The 21268-nt window shown below is 43.3% G+C and overlaps 1 protein-coding gene and 2 long non-coding RNA genes across 7 annotated transcripts in view; 1 reads left to right on the forward strand and 2 right to left on the reverse strand.

Moving 5' to 3' along the window:
- The window catches only part of LOC138952783 (pyruvate carboxylase, mitochondrial-like), a 479047-nt gene that overhangs the window by 199497 nt on the left and 258282 nt on the right, over nucleotides 1-21268 (forward strand). For all 5 annotated transcript variants that reach the window (XM_070324522.1, XM_070324518.1, XM_070324521.1 and 2 more), the window contains 3 exons: nucleotides 924-1030; nucleotides 1479-1612; nucleotides 10511-10760. In XM_070324522.1, the coding sequence (XP_070180623.1) occupies nucleotides 924-1030; nucleotides 1479-1612; nucleotides 10511-10760 (491 nt within the window). The remainder of the gene's footprint in view (nucleotides 1-923; nucleotides 1031-1478; nucleotides 1613-10510; nucleotides 10761-21268) is intronic.
- The window catches only part of LOC138952804 (uncharacterized), a 148870-nt gene that overhangs the window by 110255 nt on the left and 17347 nt on the right, over nucleotides 1-21268 (reverse strand). The window lies entirely within an intron of this gene.
- On the reverse strand, nucleotides 14004-17337 carry LOC138952348 (uncharacterized). The gene is made up of 2 exons (XR_011451353.1): nucleotides 16882-17337; nucleotides 14004-15721 (listed from the first exon to the last, which is right to left on the reverse strand). It is a non-coding gene; the product is annotated as an uncharacterized lncRNA (long non-coding RNA).

The following is a 21268-nucleotide window of genomic DNA, read 5'->3' on the forward strand; positions in this document are numbered from 1 at the left end:
TGTGTTATCATGATTTATCTACCTGTTTACCTGTCAATAAAGTTGAAAAATTACGCTTACTTGTTGCTCCGGTATATCATCCGTTTCGCTGTCACTTGTTGATATTCATTGAACGATCAAAGTAGGTCAGATCAGCAGTGTTCACAGAAATGCTGATGTCAAAGCCAGAATCTTCTAATTGATGTCTATTTTCGTGGAGATAATCAAGCATAGTCATGAAATCAGGATCACTGTCATCTGAATCCATGTCGGCACCAAGCGCCCTAAAGATTTGGTGAAAAAAGATCGATTGTAACTCTCACAGAGATCGAAAGCACATGGGAAAAAACAAGGCGGAAATGAGACAATCCCACAATGCATTTGCAACCGTCTTATTACTACTGCTCGCGCACAACAACCGAAACAGACGCTACACCGGCGAGGGGCGGTATCGGGCGGTATGGGAGTAGCGGCAATGGCGGAAGACGGGCGGTATCGGGCGGTATGGTAGTTAAAAGGTTAATTGACCTCTTCTTCCAAAGCATGCATTCTGATGTCAAAAAGAAAAAGAAAGACATATTTCAGTGAAATGTGCCGAAGATGTGAAAGAAGAAACACAGTGTTTTGTCTTATGTTCCTAAGAAGTTTGTTCAAGAATCAAGTTCAGATAAAAAATAAAAAATAAAAAAAAATCCCTGCGCTTAGTACTGTACCCACGGAATAAGCGCGATATAAGCCTCATATTGATTGATTGAAAGGTTTTTATTGTGTTCGTAACTTATGTTTGATTTATTATTTGATTGCTTAATTTTAGGTTACATTGTCAAGTAGAGGACACAATATATCGCAGCATTTATTTTATCAATCAGTTGTGTGTGGTTTTTTTTGCTGGCACATGTGTCTGTATAGTTGGGATATATTGTTATTCACTGGAATTTTTCCAGATTCTGTGAGCACGCGGTGAAGCATGGCATGGACATTTTCCGAATCTTCGACTCGCTGAACTATGTGCCAAACATTGTGGTGGGCATGGACGCTGTGGGCACCGCAGGTAGAATGGGCACTGGCATTGACTGTTAAAATGGGCACAGATGTCATTTGGCATTGGCAGTCAGCAAAACGCTGAAACTTTGTTGTAATTGTTTAAAACTTTGCCATCATTTGGGAATATCTGCAAAACCGCTTTAGACTTTTGAAAGTTGCCAAGACCTTTACGCCTATTCCTGCAGATTTGCTGGGGAAAAAACCCACATAGCACCTTCATAGAGTGGTATACCCCACCGTTACTGTTTTTCAGATTGTAAGAAGAGCTATTAAGCACTTGATTTCGGCTTGAAGCTATGGGGCTAACACAACATGATACAGAACAGCTGAAACCAGTATAGATATCTTTTAAAAGTCTGAGCATTCACAAATTCAGACTAAGATGCTGCGTGGTACAGCACAGTGGAGCCATTGCATAATGTTGGCTTCTGAATTACATCCAATCTATATTACAGGAGGGGTGATTGAAGCGGCAATATCATACACTGGGGACGTGTCTGACCCATCTAAGACCAAGTATGACCTCAACTACTACCTGGACCTGACGGAGCAGCTGGTGAAGGCAGGGACACATATCATTGGCATCAAGGCAAGTATCATCCTTGAAAAAAAATTCAAGGAAGATTGTTGAAAACTGGGTATGTTACTGACTCGGGTGAGGTGAAACTTTATTTGAAATACACTACCCGTCAAAAAAAGTACACAGATACATTTTGCTGTAGATCATTGTGATGCGGCCAGGTATATTGCCAGAAAAGTAATTCATTCCCTTACCGTATGAAATAAAGAGTTTCATTTTTCATAAATTAGTGTTTATGCAGTGTACGGGAGACCTAAGACACCCCCCAAAATCAAATTTGCAAAAGCAAACTTGCAGACAATAAAATACACAAAAAATCAAAATAAGCAAGAGTGATCTCAAATGAATGACGTAGAAAGGGAATGCCACACCGGCACCAGCAGTATCATGGGTGTGAATGGGAATGTCAGGATACTTGTCCCGGATTGATTGAGATTGATTCCCTTTCTACGTCATTCATTAAATTACATATTCTTACTCCAATTCTCATGAATGCATTGACTTCAGTCTCACATGCTAGATGTCGAAAAAACCACTCAAATTACCTGCCCTTAGTAGGGTGGTAACCAAGCTAAAAGCGACGCCATAGCCGTTGCTATGGCCTGACCTTGCTCAGTTACCCATAACACCCTGCGCACCACGTGAGCGCCAGCATCCGTAATAATCATTCTCGACTTTCGACAACACAGGGTGGACGTGTCGTTTTTTGTCACTCACTTTTGGCCTTCGCATGCCGGCTCATCCGTGAGACTAGCTGGTTTCTTGTGGGTCTACCTGTCCATCTACCTTTTGGTGAGATCTTTCCTTTTTTCTTTGGTTGAAAGCTTTTTGTTGAACAGGCACGCAGAAGTTTTTCGTTCTGGGTGACTGTTTTTCGCCGGTCTTAAAATGGCCGACAACAAAGCTAAACTTAGCGCGAGACTGGAAGGTGACAAGGCTCTTAGCCCGGTTAAGAAAACTAAAGCTAAGAGTAAGCCTAAGAACGTTGATTTGCCTATTATGCGGGTTGAAGATCCGTCAAACAGCACTTCTTTTGATGTTCCTATCCCTCCGAGGGCGGGTTCAGTTCTTTCACAGCTCGCTTCTCCTGATGGGGGTAATCAGCCGGGGCCTTCAGCCTTAGGCTCATTAAAGACTGAATTGTTTGAATTTATTTCTCAGCAGTTTGCGTCACGCTCTGGGGTCCCTCCTCGGCCTCCGGCGGTTGGGGATCCTTCCTCCCTGGCTCGGCTGGGGTCGTCGTCGTCTGTGACTTCCACTGATGGTGGGGGTGGCCACGCGGCCATTCCCTCTTCGCACTTGCATGGTGCACCTGACCTGTTCGGGTCGACCCTCTCTGCCTCTGGTAGTGCGGCGGTTGCTCTCGAACACTCTCTCCGTAAGGAGAGGGGGTCTGCTCCCTCTCTGTCTCTTCCCGCTCAGCTTGCTTTTAGCACTGCTGGGTTGGGAAGTCAGCCCTCTCACCTTTTGGGAGAGGGAGAGGGGGGGCATGGTAAGTCGCAGCCTGGGCTTGGTCCCACCTTGTCCCATTGGGGGCAGGGGGCTGTGTCAGCGGCCCACGCTTTCCCACCCACTGGGTGGGATTGGGTGGGGGCTGGAGTAGCGTCTCACCCTTTCCCGCCCTGCGGGTAGGATCGGGTGGCCGCTGTTGGACTGGCGTCTCAGTCAGTACCGCTATGGTCCTCTGCTGGCAGCCGCCCCTCTCCCCAGTCGGGGTGGGGGGGTGGTGGGGCTACAGGACTACAGCAGGTTGATGGGTGGGGGCGGCCTTTTACGGTCACGCCTCACACTCCGTCTTACCCCTCTCAGGGGTCGTTTGCTGCAGCGACGAGCCAACTCCCCCCTCATGCGGGGTGCGGGGTAGCTCAAGCTGGCCAAACCGGTTTTGACGGCTGGGGCCAAGCGCCCGCACAGCGGTCGACTAACAATGGGCCTGGCGCGGCTTTGTTTGGCGGCCCCCTCCCCCCGCCTTCTAGGCGGGTCTCTGTGCCTGCTGTCTACTCTTCTTCCCCTGTGGGGCAGGGGGGTGATGGTGGTTGGCAAGCGGGATCGGGTCACGCTTTTGTTGCTCCTGTCTCCCCTCCTTTGTGTGGTGACACTTTGGATGGTGGGGACTCTGATTCTTCTGAGGAAGAAGAGGAGTTTGTAGTCTTGCCTACTGGGTTTAGACAAGCCATGAAAAGAGCGGCTTCTGTGGCAGCTCGTTACTTACTGGAGGGGGTGGTGGATTCAGGCCAGGGTGTCTCTTTCCCACCTTCCACTGCGGATGATTTTCGGCCTTCGCAGAATTCACAATCGTTTCGGTTTGTGGAACAACCTGCCGTGGCTTATCACATGTCGCAACTGTTGGCTCGGCCGGCCCCTCAGGGGAGTGGGCTTTTGCCAACTTCTTTTCCTTTGTTGCATGCTCATGATACAGCGCCTTCTTCTGCTAGCCCATGGCTGGCTTCGAACACACAGGCCACTGCTTTTTGAGTCACTTGAGAAAATGTGACTCTATGTAATTGTGACAGGGTGACCAGTCACTAATTATAGAGTAAGCTGTTGTCATTGTCCAGGTTAGTCTTTGTTGCCGATCAGTTTGTGTTTGGTGTCTATTCTTTATCTGTTAACAAAGAGTACTGGTATGTCTAACAAACTTTTGCCTTACAGCAAGTGCCTTAATTTAACAAACTTTCTGCGCCTTAGCAGACGACACGAACGGCTTGTTTACATCTGAGCGGTGGCCATGTTTGTCCCACATAAAATCTATTTTTAGACTTATTGAGTGCACGTGCTATTTTATGCAATCTAAGGCTATATCTTACTTTTAGATGTTAATAATGAATGGATATAGATATTTTGTTGCTGTATGTTCGTGCTTAAGTACTTTTTAAGGCCCTGTTGTTCCTTAAATTGCTGTAATGTTCGATCAGCTCCAACCCAAGCCTCCGACGCTATGTGAGTTTTTGCGCCAAGTAGGTGACGTCTGGAATTTCCCTATTATCTCCATAATTGTAACTTTTCTATAAATCTAACTTAGTGCACTTCATTTCTTATTCCCTTAAGATACTTTTTGAGGTAAAGTGCATTAATAACTGTTTGGATCGAGTAAATCAAAGTTTTCCTCTCAGTTCGACCGGTGTCTCGCCGCGTGACGTCACACGCGTCATTTTAGTATCTGTGTTTCTTTATCAAGTTTAACGTCACATAACTCGTCATAAGTTCCATTTTACCGCAAGTATGACACATGTATGGAAAGTTCAGGAGTTCATCTTGTAATGGAGTGAATTGTATTTGATGCAGGAAGTGATCGAGTTTAGCAATCTTTATTTTGCTGGGTTTTGATCGTTAATCGGTCATTCATTCTGAGTAATTAATCATAATTATCTTTTGGTCTGGACTTCTAAAGTTATATCTTGTAACATGAGTTTAAAAGTATTTTTCACGCTGGTTTTGTAGCAACAAACCGATTGCAAATGCATGCATTTTCCGTAAAGTTATCAGTTATCAAAGTTTCTAAACAAACACAAATTTGGTTATCAGGCAGTGCCAGACGGCCCTTTTGGAAATTGCTGTGAGCCGCTTGCAGTGCAGTCCGCGCGAGCAGTATAAATAGCCTCCGGTACCAGCATAAGGGGAGGATTTAAAGAGGAGTCAGGGAGAGAGTCATTCAGTGAGGCAGTTCATTGTTCGGCTCCACTGACTGAGGAGATGTAGTTTGTATACTATGTTGTGGCTTGTAGCCACCGGCTTCTGTCGGGTTGGCGAGAGGAGGAGGGAAGATAATATTGAGACAGAGAAATAAAGTTCGTCATGCCAGTATTACTGCTGTTGTTGTCACAATGTCATCTGTTGTGCTTGAGAGAGTGAGTCCAGAATGAGTCCGTAACACATCAAGAGAAGAGAAACAAAAGAACAACGGAACATTATTCCTTCTTTTTCGAACCTCTACATAATCGGTCAGTGTTAGTCTGTCCGGCCGGCCGACCGGCCGTCCGTAGACACCACCTTAACGTTGGACTTTTCTCGGAAACTATCAAAGCGATCGGGCTCATATTTTGTTTAGTCGTGACCTCCAATGACCTCTACACTTTAACGATGGTTTCGTTGACCTTTGACCTTTTTCAAGGTCACAGGTCAGCGTCAAAGGAAAAATTAGACATTTTATATCTTTGACAAAGTTCATCGGATGTGATTGAAACTTTGTAGGATTATTCTTTACATCAAAGTATTTACATCTGTAGCCTTTTACGAACGTTATCAGAAAAACAAGGGAGATAACTAGCCTTTTCTGTTCGGCAACACACAACTTAACGTTGGGCTTTTCTCGGAAACTATAAAAGTGACCGGGCTCAAATTTTATGTGAACGTGACTCATTGTGTTGTGAATAGCAATTTCTTCCTGTCCATCTGATGCCTCATATAATATTCAGAACTGCGAAAGTGACTCGATCGAGCGTTTGCTCTTCTTGTTCTCCATTAGTGCAGAAAAAGTTGGACTGGAGTGTGAAGTCAAAGAGCTTTGTTCAGACTTTTGCTTTGCCGAGGGCGGCTTTGCCGATTCCGCCTGAGTTGCTTGCTTTGTTGCCAAAACAGTCTTCTGCTAAGGAGGGAATCTCGTTCTCTGATTCTTCTCTCTCCTCTCTGGAGGAGATGGGTCGGCTTGATCTCGAGTTGGCTTCTGTGGCTGAGGCTTTGCTCCGGGCTCTTACACGAGGTGTTGCTGGCTCTTTGGAGCCTTTTAGGCTCAGGGAAGATGCCTCGGCCAGTGACATCTCCACACTGCTTGCGGCATTGGGGATGGTGAATTCTGAGAGGATAAGCATATCATGCTGTCTTTTCACGGCGTGATTTGCTTCTCTCTCAAGCAGGCTTCTCACAACAGTCCACAGTGGACTCGCTTCGTTCCTCTCCTTTCGTTGAGGGCTCTCTTCTTGGTAGAGTAGCCCTGAATGCAAGGCAGCAGGAAGTTCAGGAGGCTAAAGACAGGCATCTTGTGGGGTTTTCGTTTAAAATCCCAAAGAAATCTCAGTCTTCTCAGCCTTTCAGGAACAAAAAGCAGCACAGCTCCTCTCGTCCTAAAGAACAGGGGGATAAGGCCGCACCAGCTAAGGGTGCTCCTTATCCTAAGAAACCCTCGTTCGGGAAGGGGAGGGGTGGGGCGCGAAAGCCCTCCCCCCAATGAGGCGCTCCCGATCACATCACCCTTGTTCCCCCCACTCTTGTGGTGGCAGGGGGCCCCACCAGGGCTATATCCGTTTGGCAGGCGTTAGTGCACAGCCAATGGATTCTGGCTGTTGTGGGAGGGGGAAAAGGCTCCCTTGACCAGGGTTCCTCCTGCCTTTCGTTTTCCGGAAAGTCAAGAGGCCAGGACTGTCATAGAGACAGAGATCAGTTCTCTTTTGGCCAAGAAGGCTATAGAGGAGATTGTGGATCTTGCCTCGCCCGGGTTCTACGGACGGCTGTTTGTAGTGCCCAAAGCTTCAGGCCGCAGGAGGCCGGTCCTCGATCTTTCGTTTTTGAACAAGTTTCTTCGGAAGATCAAGTTTCGAATGGAAACCCCGGCTTCGGTCAGGGAGGCCCTGCGCCGGGGAGACTACTTTCATATCCTTATGCATCAAACGGACAGAAAGTGGCTCCGTTTCCGCTGGGGTCATCGGATCTTTCAGTTCAGGGCTCTGCCCTTCGGGCTTTCCCTGGCACCGTGGGTGTTCACGATGGTGATCAGTCAGTTGGCCGCGCTGATCAGGCAAAGAGGTATTCGTCTGCGGACGTACCTTGACGACTGGTTGATCTTGAATCAGAGTCAATCAGCGTGCCACTTGCACACTCAGGTTGTGTTGAACCAGGCTCTGGTCCTGGGATTCTCCGTGAACCAAGCGAAGTCCGAGTTGACTCCTTCTCAGAGGTTTGTTTACCTCGGTATGGCGTTCGACACTGTCTCTTGGATGGTTCGTCCTACGCAGGAGAGAATTCAGAAACTTCATGCTCTCATCTTGGCTGTGGCGAGCAGCCAGCAGGCTTCGGTGAGGGTTCTTACCTCGATTCTGGGGCAAATGGAATCTATGGCAACACTGGTTCCCTTAGGGAGAGTGTACAAGAGGCCGTTTCAGTCCGCTCTCAGGGCTCTTTGGGAGCCAGCTTCTCAGGACTGGGACAAAAGCGTCTCCATTCAGGGTTGGTTCAGTCACGCGACTTGTCAGTGGCTGGACTTGGATTGGATATCTCAGGGTGTTCCCATTGCTCTGCCCCCTCCGGACTTAGACCTCTTTACGGATGCGTCTATGGCCGGGTGGGGGGCTCACATCGGGGGCGTTGGACGCAGTCCCAGCTCCTTTGGCATATCAATCGCCTGGAGTTGGAGGCAGTTGCCCTCAGTTTGCATGCCTTTCTCCCTCTGGTGGTGGGCAGACATGTCAGGTTGCACACCGACAATACCACTGTCGCTGCCTACATCAACAAACAGGGAGGAGCTCGGTCCTTTTCCCTTTCAGACAGAGCATGCGAGGTTCTGGTCTGGTGCCACTCGCACCAGATCATAATCTCAGCAGAGTTTCTCCCGGGCAGGCTCAATGCACTGGCGGACGCACTCAGCAGGTCCTCTCAGGTGTTGCACACGGAATGGACCATCACGCACGGGGCTCTCCAGCGCCTGTGGGCTCAGGTGGAAAAGCCTATGATCGATCTATTCGCGACGAGGTTCTCCAGGAGACTTCCCATTTTCGTGTCCCCCTTTCCGGACACGGAGGCTTGGAGAAGCAATGCATTGGAGATCTCGTGGGTAGGCCTGCAGGCCTACGCGTTTCCCCCCTTTCCTCTGCTCAGCAGAGTGGTGAGGAAAGCCGAGCTGGAATGTCCGGATCTTCTGCTTGTAGCCCCCTTGTGGCCTTCCCAGCACTGGTTTCCAGATCTGCTGTTGTTGGCAAAAGGGGTTCTGATTCCTCTAAACCTAGTGCGGGGAGAGCTCGTTCAACCAAGAACAGGCATTCCGCACAAAGACCCGCAGGCCCTGTGCCTACACGTCTGGAGATTGTAAGGTCGGAATTACGTAAATCTGGCGCTTCAGACTTGACGCTGGATTTAGTCCATAAGGCGCATAGGTCCTCCACTGCGTCTGTCTATGCTTGTCATTGTTCTGCCTGGGCCAGGTGGTGTAGAGAGTCTGGGGTCAACGCTTTGGCTCCTCGCTCTCTACAGGTTGCGAATCATCTCTCTTTCTTGTCCGCTCAGAGCAGCTCGGCCTCTGCGTTGAGAGTCCGGCGTTCAGCTATATCTGCTACTTTGAGGCAGATAGGCAGATCTATTAACGTTAATGGAGTGATCGCTAGTGTGATTAAAGGAGCCGCTCTCCAAGAGGTGAAGAGACGGACCCCTGTCCCTGCTTGGGACTTGTTTTTGGTTTTAGATTACTTGCGGTCTTCGGCTTTTGAGCCTTTGCAGGCGGCCAGCCTGACTAGTTTAACGCGCAAGACTGTGTTCCTTCTTCTGGCTACTGCTCGTCGGGGCAGTGAAATTCATGCCCTTTCGGGTTTGCCAGAAGATATCGCGTTTGAGCGCGATGGTTCGGTGTCACTGCATTTTCGGCCTGGCTTTCTGGCAAAAAATCAAAAGCCAGGCCAATCTCCGCCTGTGATTCAAGTCCCCCCTCTTGGGACTATTCTTGCTCCGGATGATCCTGATTTAGCCAACTGTCCGGTTAGAGCCTTGAAATCTTACCTCTCTCGCACTCAGTTGGTTAGAGCTAAAAGTCAGAAACTCTTGTTCATTTCTTTGAACACAAAATATGACAGGGATATTTCAAAATTGACCCTCACAAGATGGGTGGCTACTCTCATTCGGCAAGCATGTGAGTGGTGGCTCTCTCAAAAGAAGGGTGGGCGTTCAGTCCTTCCTCTGTCCTCAGCTCGGGTCCATGAGTCCAGAGCATGGGCTTCCTCTATTGCTGTGTTGCGTTCAGGTCGCTAAGGCGACGTTTTGCAAACGGCTTACTGGAGATTGTCCTTTGTCGCTGCCCTACACGCCACCAGGCGTGAAAGGCAGTAAGTAAGTAAGTTACTGGAGATCAGACGATGTGTTCATCAGTTTCTATCTTCGGGATATCTCCTGCACGCGGCTAGACGGCTCCAGTTCATTGCCGGCTTTAGTTGCTGCAGGGCAGGTTCTTGCAAGGACATAAGTAAGTTCCCTCCGCCTTTAGGAGGAATCTGCATTCATGAGAATTGGAGTAAGAATATGTAATTTAATGGAACATTTTTAAGTAAATTTTCATTTGATTAATATACTTACCCAATTCTCATAGTTAATACCCTCCCATCCATCCCCGCTGTCTTATATCCTTGGGGTGTTTTAATAGTCTCGAATGATTATTACGGATGCTGGCGCTCACGTGGTGCGCAGGGTGTTATGGGTAACTGAGCAAGGTCAGGCCATAGCAACGGCTATCTTTTAGCTTGGTTACCACCCTACTAAGAGCAGGTAATTTGAGTGGTTTTTTCGACATCTAGCATGTGAGACTGAAGTCAATGCATTCATGAGAATTGGGTAAGTATATTAATCAAATGAAAATTTACTTAAAAATTTTCCATTTCATCATACAATCATTCATTTGCTCGGCTTCCTGACGAGTGGACGTAAACTGATAGAACTATCAAGATAAGTTTTGTGTGAATATTTGTTTGTCTGTTCACTTAAAAGACTGTTGGGTCGAAATATCTGTGAATGTATTGTTTTGTCAATAACAAACGTTCTAACAATTAACCTACCTTTCTTGTTTTTTTTATTCTGAATTTTGGAACGTTGGCAGTCTCTTTGTTATTGGATTTATGAATGAAAGAGTTTGATTTAAATATCTGCTTTTCCGTTCATTCGAAAGGGTAGATTGTCTTTTTGTACAGACTTCTAAGGCCACCATGCTTTCATTTTCAGGACATGGCTGGCTTGCTGCGGCCCAAGGCAGCCACACTTCTGGTGACATCAATCCGGGACAAGTATCCTGACATTCCCATTCATGTTCACACCCATGACACTGCTGGTGCCGGTGTGGCCTCTATGTTGGCGGCGGCAGAGGCTGGCGCTGATGTTGTAGACGTTGCCGTGGATTCCATGTCTGGCATGACCTCTCAGCCCAGCATGGGGGCAATTGTGGCTTCCTGTGAAAGAACACCACTGGAGACAGGTGAGGCGGGTGTGATGTCAATGTACTTTTGTGACTGGCCTGCTCATGCCTTGCATGGCTAATATGCCTTGTGTAATAAAATGCAGCATCATTTTGGCTAATGGTGACATTTTGGGGAAGTCTATGGTGTGTTTACTTTTTGTGTGACATACGCATACTTATATTAGGTATTCCAAAGTGCTCTTCGCGGGTGGCGAAAAGTGACGCCGAGTGTGATTTTTCACTGGTTTTTAACTTGTTCAAACTCGCCGGAATGAGATGAAATGAATAAAAAGAATACACCAAGATGATAATTGATTCTTCATAGTTACTTTAATACAAAAATGAAGTATTAGATTCAAAATCTAACATTTGAAATACGCGTGTGAAAATGGTTGCAAAGTTGTGCTTTTCTGACGTCGGAACGAAGTTTTTGCTGTGTTGTTTTGACCCCAACCGGGAAAACTCCGCTCGCGGAGATAAGCCATTAAAATTAGCAACAACCCGATACTTAAGACATAAAGAGGAAAGATTAAGCTTTCCGACGATATCAATATTATTTTGATTGGCTTCCGTTTAAGAGTAATATTATCTAGTTTAAAACTTCGCTCGAAAATTTTGCCATCTCGGAACGAACAATATCCGGTTTTATGGCAAGGTCGGAGTTTGAACTTTCACCTGGTCTATTTTCATACTGATGCAACTCTCATGTAAAATTTCATAAAGATTGGTCCAGTAGTTTAGTCTGAATCGCTCTACACACACACACGCACAGACAGACACACACACACACACACACACACACACACACACACACACACACACACACACACACACACACACACCACGACCCTCGTCTCGATTCCCCCTCTATGTTAAAACATTTAGTCAAAACTTGACTAAATGTAAAAACAAACAAACAAAAAAATACGAAAAAAACCTTTAACTTAAAAAAAATAAAAAAAACAAGTTTCGACGCTTCCCTTCAAACTTCAAGAATAAGTACATTAGGACTTCACGTGACAAAATGTATGCATATATGTATGCATCAATGTATCTCAACAGGCTAGCCCAGAATGACCTCCCGGTCAAAATCAGCTAGCCCAGAATGACCCCCCGGTCAAAACTGACTAGGCCAGTCAGTTTTGACCCCCCCTTCAAACTTCAAGAATGAGTACTTTAAGACCTTTTAAGGGGAGGTTCCAACATGGGTGAAAGCGATTTTTCCAAAAAAATGTGATTTTGGGGTTCTTGCAATAATGGGTAGATAAAACATTGTATAGTATTGTGGTGGAAGAAATTTAACCAAATCATTAACACTATTGTGACTAGCATTGCCACGGCGTTAACGTCCTGCCTGCCCAAGCTTGCCACCAAGAAACTTCCCAAAAAACAGTAACTGTAAAGAAATCTGTCTAGCAAGCTTGAATTAAGTCCAATCACCACCAAATTTTGTGTACTAATTAAAAAATGGATGCCCAGTTCAGTCGTGCTATTTATAAGTTTGTCACGCAATTTGTTTTAGCAAAGGGGGGGGTGAAAGGGGGATAATTTGTGTTTTTTAACGTTTTTTTGTGTGTGTTTTCTTTTCCACTGCTTTTTGAGTCACTTGAGAAAAAGTGACTCTATGTAATCGGTCAGTGTTAGTCTGTCCGACGGCCGGCCGGCCGTCCGTAGACACCACCTTAACGTTGGACTTTTCTCGGAAACTATCAAAGCGATCGGGCTCATATTTTGTTTAGTCGTGACCTCCAATGACCTCTACACTTTAACGATGGTTTCGTTGACCTTTGACCTTTTTCAAGGTCACAGGTCAGCGTCAAAGGAAAAATTAGACATTTTATATCTTTGACAAAGTTCATCGGATGTGATTGAAACTTTGTAGGATTATTCTTTACATCAAAGTATTTACATCTGTAGCCTTTTACGAACGTTATCAGAAAAACAAGGGAGATAACTAGCCTTTTCTGTTCGGCAACACACAACTTAACGTTGGGCTTTTCTCGGAAACTATAAAAGTGACCGGGCTCAAATTTTATGTGAACGTGACTCATTGTGTTGTGAATAGCAATTTCTTCCTGTCCATCTGATGCCTCATATAATATTCAGAACTGCGAAAGTGACTCGATCGAGCGTTTGCTCTTCTTGTTTAAAAGTTATTTTTTAACAGAAAGTATTATAAATAATTTTATAACCAAACAAGGTGTAAAACCTATGAATTAGCTGAAATATTGTTAAAATTCTACACAGAAATAAGGAGACAGTACAAAGAAAAAAACAAGCAAATCCCGCATTCACTCACAGCATCCTGACTCAAATGAAACAAAACTGTGACACTCACCAAATGATGTCTAGGTAATCCATATTGAATATAAGTCACATTTTCACAACAAAGTCCCAACTGTACACCTATGAACATTTCCAAAAGGATTAGGAGGCTCCAGCCATCCATTGTTATCAGTGCTGCCACGCCCCCCTTGCAACTACACGATTCGAAGATCCATGCAGTACCACCCTACCACGTGTAGTTTGCCGACTCATACTAGCAACAACAGGACTGTTTCTTCCTCAATATCACTGCTATTATCGCTTTCTTGAGGCGAAAACAACACGTCGGAATCATGATCTACAGGATCCTCAAGATCCAACATCCGGAGAATCTCCTCCCGTGACAAGGCTCGCCTTCGATGCTCCTTGATTCTTGGTCCCTAATCGTCGGATTTACACCAAAATTGGCACAGTGATCTCCAATACAAACTTTTCAAGAAGAAAAAGTTAATTATTGGCAGTTAAGGGGGGACAGGGTAGGCAAGCACTTTTTTTTTAAATTTTGGAAACAGCTTGCTGCTTGTTTGATTTTTGCAAGCAGAATAACCTAATTAAGGGAAACCATTTTAAATTTTGAGTGAAAAGCAATTTTGGGAGGTTTTATTCACCAAAATGTGAGAAAAACGTTATAAAATGTGCTTTTTTTAAAATGTTGCAGTTTGTGAACCAGTGCATGTTTTGATCCAATTTTTCTTCTTTGCAGCAATATGTGTGTGTTTAATAATTCTGTGTATCGAAAAGCATTTCTAAGCAATATATTATTTTAATTTAGCATTTTCAGTTACCGGTTCAGTTCTGATAAGAAAAATACATGAAATCCTAACTGTCAGACTCATAAAAACCCAACCAATGGACTGAACTCTTATTCCATACACAGAACTGATGCTGTACAACTCATAAACAACATATACAAAAACTGAACAAATCCATCAAGCCTTTCAAAAGTTGCAACATTTTAATTGTAGCGTTTTGTCTGAAAATTACATTCAGAGAAAACAGCATTTTAAAGATTTGAACCAGTACATAAAAAAACCAGTAGCACAGTGCACCCTGAATTCATATGTTTTTATCAGAATGACCACTTTACTATGTAGGGAAAAGGATTTGACAATCAAATTATCAGGATTTTTTTTATATACATCATATGAAAACAACCATCTTTGTTTGTACCGATATGAAAACATGAATCAGAACCAAACTGTCAGACTCATAAAAACCCAACCAATGCACTTAACTCTTATTCCATACACAAAACTGACGCTTTACAAATCATAAACAACATAAACAAAAATGAAACAAATCCATCAAGCCATTCAAAAGTTGCAACATTTTAATTACAGATGTTTGTCTGAAAATTACATTCAGAGAAAACAGCATTTGAAAGATTCCAACCAGTACCTCAAACTAGTAGCACAGTGCAGCCTGAATTGATATGTTTTTATAAGAATAACCACTTTACTATGATGGGGAAAGGATTTGACGATCAAATTATCCAGACTTTTTAAAAAAAATCATTTGAAAACTCATCTATGTTAGTGCAGATATGAATCAAAACGAAACTGTCGGACTCATAAAAACACAAGGAATCCACTGTATTCTTATTCCATGCACAGAAATGGTGCTTCACAAATCATAAACAACATATACAAAATTGGAACAAATCCATCTTGCCATTCAAAAGTTACAACATTTTAATTACCACATTTTGTCTCTAATTACATGTAGAGAAAACAGCATGTAAAAGAGTCTCACTAGTACCCCGGTAAACTAGTACCACAGTAGAGCTTGAATTAATGGGGTGGTTTTTTTTTTAACCAGAATAACACTTTAACTATGAAGGGGAAATGATTTGATAATCAAATTATCAGATTTTTTTGATTTAAAAAAAAATCATATGAAAACATTAAAAAAGTCAATTATCTGTGTTTGTGCTGATATGAAAATATTGATCAGAACCAAACTGTCAGACTCATAAAAACCCAACGGATGCACTGATTTCTTATTCCATTGCATAGAAATGATGCTTCACAAATCATCAACAACATTACATAATTATATATACACAAATGGAACAAAGCTATCAAGCCATTCAAAAGTTGCAACATTTTAATTACAGTATTTCTGTGCTCAATCCTAACACTGCAGCAAATTTCTGTAAAGCTGAATGTCCCTTTCCATGTACCAACATGGTCATACGCGGATTATTTAAAATGCAACTTTACCACCCGAAGCGTTGCAAACACCGGGAGAAGAGTAAACAACTGCAGACTTGAATGGACACTCATATGCACTCCAGATGCAGGGCCTGTGCAAATCCTTGGGCTGATGCATCACCTTCTTTCATAATCAGACTGCTATCAGACAAGCATTCAGTACAGGATATAGACCTTTCAGCAATAGATTGAGCTGATCAATGTTGACAAAAGCCCAACACATGTCAGCGGAGTGACGTTGCACAGTACCAGTATCCATATCTGCTTGTGATGGGTCAGAAGATGGCAAAGTATCTGTATCTTCTTATGGTTGGTCAGAAGATGGCAAAGCTGATGTTTCTGCTGTGGAAGAGGGTAGTTCCGGTTTAGCAAACTTTTCCATCAGGTCAATCTTTCTCCTCGCTGCCACCACAGGAGGACTGGCTCTCCCCTTGCTCCAACCTAATAAATACACAAACACTGATTTAATATTTGATACAACTGTCCATGGTTTTTGTTTGTAATAAGCTGCAAAATTTAAGACTCAATATAAACGTCAACAAGTGCTTGTACTTTATTTTGCAAATGACCATGTTACATGGGGTGTACCTCAACTTTTTGGCTAGGCCGGTAAATCAGAAATCCCAATCAGCCCCCAACCACTGAACCAGGCGGGTTTTCTTACAACCACCTCAGCGGCTCGTACCCACATATGTCGGTTGACGAACACACACACACACACAAAAGACATTCATTAATTGGCCCCTATCACAAAATTTACATGTCAAGTTTACTATGGGATTTGAGTAACCACACAATCACATACACACAGGAACTAATACTGAAACTAGCTGAATTATTTTCTTTCTTTCTTTTCATATTTTTCTTTTAAAATTAATTTATTTCATCACACTTGCTATGTATTTGCTTGTTTCTTGTCTGTTGTCTGTTTTGTGTGTGTGTGTGTGTGTGTTCTGTGTGTGTGTGTACATTTTCAGATTTCCTAAACCTAGCACTGTTTGCAGGTGATCTTTATGCTTTTGATTCATGAGTTGCATCCCCAGTCCTTTAGTTTAACTCTTTTTTTTCTTTGGTGAAGTAAATTGGATCTATTTTTTTATTCCTTAGTTAATGGAAAAGATTTGACAACAATATTGCTGTCAATGATAGGTTGGTCAGCCATGCTGGTGTAAACCAATCCTTTAGAATTAGAGAACGCTCTCTAGTAGGGTACTTATTTTCCTACGGTCAATGACCAGAAACAGAAACTGTGTCAGTCGTACATCGCTCAGATGCTGCTTCTCAGTTTGACCCCAGACAAAGAATAATGATGACATGTTACACCATAGTAAGCTCTCAAGGACTGGCCAGCGAAGAACAATAAAATAGGGGTTGTGAAGACGATATCACAGAGATGATCGAGGGAGGGAGGGGGGGGGGGGTTGCGGCGGCGGCATGGTCAGTAAATTGGATCAAGAAACACGCAAAATACTTCAGACACAAACTGTTTATCATTTACCTGCAAACCCTAACACATTCTTACAACAACAACAACATAACAATGTGCAATAAATCACGTTGTCAAACAAACAAGATCGAAAAGAGAAAGAAGCAAAACCCACCTCGTCGAGTCAAGAATCTTAGAATGTCGTCTGCTTCAATACGATAATGTTGGTTCATTTCGGAGTGTTGTTACTTCCTTCTACTGTTCGCTGCTGCTGGTTCATCTTTCTCTGATATTTCTTGCCACTATGCCGAACATTTCCAATGTTAGGGTTGTTCTCCGCAGCTCAAAACTTTGAAAAATGCTGCTGAATCGGTGAAAACGTCATGGATTTGTTGACACCGGGGGACTGATAAGTTGTCTACTGCGCTTGCGCCAAATGCCTTTGACCTACATATATTTGCATATATTAATTCCGGGGTTTCGGTTGGAACGGATTCTCTCTCTTTGTGCCTATGTCAACGGAAATTCCCCAACGGTGATGACGTCATCTTGAAGAACGGAAATTTCCACACAGTTTGAACAGCGAAGGGTCATGTCATGTGCGCACATTTACCAGCACGGAGCATCCAAAGTTGACCATTTTTTCGATTTTTTTGATAAAACACAGACAAAAACAACAAAACATCGGTTTGAAAATGGTTTTATTTACATGAATACATGTCTAAAATGACAAAAGCAGATTATTGAATGCATTCCAGGATGTTCAAAGGTGTGAAAAATGCAACAACCCCAAAAAGGTGTATGAGACCAAAAATAACTCATTTTGCCTACCCGGTCTGCCCTTAAAAACCCGTTATTTTCTAATTTTTCACCGATCTTTATGAAATGTTGTGGTTAGGTTGGTTGTCCCTAACTGAATTTCAACAAGAATAAAAAGATGATTTTTGGCGGTTAAAAAAACCGTTAAATCCCGTTTTTTCACCAATCTTTATGAAATTTTGTGAGTAGGTCCGTTGTCCATAACTGAGTTTCAATATGTACTTTTCAGAAGAAAACCAAGCTTTTGTCAGTTATAAACCGTTATTTTCTAATTTTTCACCGATCTTTATGAAATGTTGTGAATTTCAACAAGAATAAAAAGTAACTTTTTGGCAATTAGGGACCGAGAAACGGTTGTTTTCCAGTTTGACGTCGTATCTAAACTTTGAAGCCTTTTTTCTCAGAATGATGTTTTCGGCACCTTGCTTTTCCGTTTCCTTGATAACTCAAAATGTTCTCAACCGACTGGAACAAAACGTGGCATGGCTTTTTAGTATTCATAGGACTACACTTTGTGGAAGGCGTTTGTGGGTCGGGATAAAATCACAGAAAATATAGCTTGTCAGTTAAAACCGTTATATGTGAATATGATGAAATCAACGTTTTAATTAAAATAACGTAAATTTGATTCCACAAAATGTAGTCCAATTACATGTTATTGTATGTTTTGAATTTCTTTAAAAAATGTGCGCTCCTTGAAGAATGATCAAGGAAACGCCAAAATCACAAAACCCCGCTCAAGCACCTGCATCTCCTGAACAAAATCATGTAAATACTCGTCAACACTGCCTGGCTTCTTTTCACCGCAGTACAAACCAATGAGAAATGGGTCTGACACAAAAGGCTTAACAACCATCCCCACAATCGGCCAAAGCTGTACGCTGGAGCTCTTGAACAGAGGCAAGCCATCAATGCTAACCTGTAGCCAAAAACCATCAACATCTCTGCAAACATCATTCGCATTAGTCAGAAGTGACGACAAAGAATCAATGACACCAAAATGATGGTAAGAACCACCCTGCACATCCTTGATGTCATACTGCCCAGGTGTTTTCAAAAGGGTCCTGGAATCTTTTGGGAGATTTGGATGAAATACTTTCAATACACTCAGGAGACCATTCAACGCTAACAAGGGAATGTTGAACAATGTAGCCAAATTCTTAAGTTCGGATGCCAACAGTTCTCCATCAACAACCTCTTCATCCTCACATTCAGATGCAGACTCATTATCAATATCATCACACTCGGGTGCTGCTTCTAATCTATCAGTATCAAGCAACCTATCAAACTGCAAGTTCTCTTCGTTGTTGACATCGTCGACAAAAAAAGCCTGAGCAATGCATTCTGATTCATCTTCACTCAAATCACAAACTGCAGACAAAGCCTCATCTCCCTGAAACCCCACACACTGCTCATGAAATCCCAAATCGAAAACCGAGCCAGTACCGGGAGCATCACCACTAAGCTTATGTGAAAAGCTACCGACATCATGATCATCATCATGGCCGATATCATCGGCGAGTGGCAACCCTCGTTTCTGCTGTGTAGCTTTTACAATGTTGAGACACTTACTAACATCAGCCCGTATGCGTCTTCTCTTCGTCCAGTAAGGTAAATCCCCTGACGACATGCTTGGATGAACTCTTGAGCCTTACACTAACAGTAACAGATCTTTCAGTTTCACTAAATCACTTACACTTACAGAAAATAATTGAAACGCTGATTACCCCATCAGTAAAAAAAAACAAATCAAAACTTGACTAAATATAAAAAGAAGAAGAAAGAAAGTCTAGCTAGCTACGCTTCAGAATGTCTTGCAATTAGAAAGTTTGTAAGATAAAGCTGTTTGGTTCTGACAGTGAAACGTTCAAGTACAACTGCAAGTTTAACAAGTAATGACTAAAGTTTGTGAAATCAAGATGGCAGTGTCGTCATCACAGCAGCAGCTTACCGAACGAGTACGCAAACAATCTACCTCAGAATCAGAACTACTCATCGCTGATAACAATACGAACATCTTAACAAACAACTCAATGGTCAGTCAAAATATCTCACTTTACCTTGTGCCGGTTAAAAAATGCTAGTTAAAAAGACTCAAATGTGGAGAGAGTGGAGAAAATCCGACCGTCTGTGTCGATGATCACTGGGAAGTAAATTCAAATGCTCCCAGCTTCAGCCAACCGGTCACGCGAAGCAAATTTGGCGCGTATACGTCATTTCCGGTAAACTAAAATCGACGGAATACATGCAAAAGAAACAGAAATCATTCATGTATTCAACAGAATAATTATATTCTGCATTCCTATTGTTTCTAGAATTGGTCCGATTCAAAGTGGCCGCTCTCAAAGCGTGGGTTTTCCAAACTATGTCAAACCCGTCAGTCAGTCCGAGCTGAAGCTCACGCTGGAGATCTATTTTTAGCTAGAGATACGGAGTCTCCTCCCATATAAGGAAGTTTTACATCACTTCCGGTATTCAAAGGTAAACAAGGGAACCCCTTCTTCTCTGACTTGGCCCGTTTGTTTTGAAACTTTAGTTTTGGGTTTTCTTTTGTAATTATAATTGTTTTTATCCGCTTTCTGTTTAGTGTTACAGCTGATTCTTGTAGGTTACTTTAGGGAATTTCCGGCACTGATTTAGATGAAAGTTTACTTAGATTTGGGTGGATTGTTTTGACTTAATTTATTGATGCGTTGTTTTTGCAAACAAATTATAATATGTTGTATATAATGTATATAATTGTGTAACTATTTTTGATGCTTTTTGATAAAACTATGTTTATTGATTATATTTGTCTGTCAGGTTAGATTCTCTTTCTAAATTATTTTACTTAGTTTATGTTAGTGTGGATTAAATTACATATCTTATCCCAACTCACATAACGCAATTTACTTCAGTTTAGTGCTAGGACGCTGAATAGCATCGCCTTGGTAACAAGGGGAGGTCACCCTAAAAAAGAGCTACCTTGTCCCCTTAACAGGACAGAGTCACGTGACTCAACGACCTTGCCGCCATCTTTGAATCATTCACTCTTCAGCGGTCTGTGTCTACAGACGTGTTTTGATTTTGCTCCGGCTTTCAGCCGGTTTGTCTGACTTCTGCCTTTGTCAGACCCTGCCTTGGTACTTGCACACGGTCCCTCTGCTCCTACTGTGTGTTTGGGTGAGCTTTTTTGTCGTTTGTTATCGTTTTGTGACTTAGGTTTTGTCGAGTACTTAGCTTTGTTTACATTTGTTCCGTTCGCCATGTCGGATAAGGAAAAGAAGAAAATTGCTAAGTCAGTGGCCGAGCCTTCTCCCACGAAGAAGTCTTCTCGTAAGTCTAAGAGTTCGGCAGGTCAAGCTTCGATTAAGGTCACAGACCCTTTGACTAAATCCTCGTTTGATGTTGCGATAGACTTGCCAAATTCTCCGGCTATGCCTAGTTTGCCTTCAGCTGCTTCACCGGTCTTGTCCGGTTCAGGTCCTGTTAGCGAGAAGCAGGATGTTTCTGCTATTTTGCACTCCTTGAGTGCTCAGATATCCTCTCTTTCAGCCGAGTTATCATCTACCAAGGCTGAGATGTTGTCTTTGCCTTCCGGTGTGGGAGGTGTGCGTTCCCTTGCCAGGGTGCGTGTTCCGCCTTCCTCCACCATTACGTCTGCCGACGTACACGCCTCGTTTGATGGTAGCCGTGGTGTTCCCCTGCTGCGTTCCCAGGCCTCTTGGACTGACAACGATCAAGGTATTTATACTTCGCCAGTA

The sequence above is a fragment of the Littorina saxatilis genome, linkage group LG17 (assembly GCF_037325665.1).
Source record: "Littorina saxatilis isolate snail1 linkage group LG17, US_GU_Lsax_2.0, whole genome shotgun sequence".
Taxonomy (NCBI): domain Eukaryota; kingdom Metazoa; phylum Mollusca; class Gastropoda; order Littorinimorpha; family Littorinidae; genus Littorina; species Littorina saxatilis.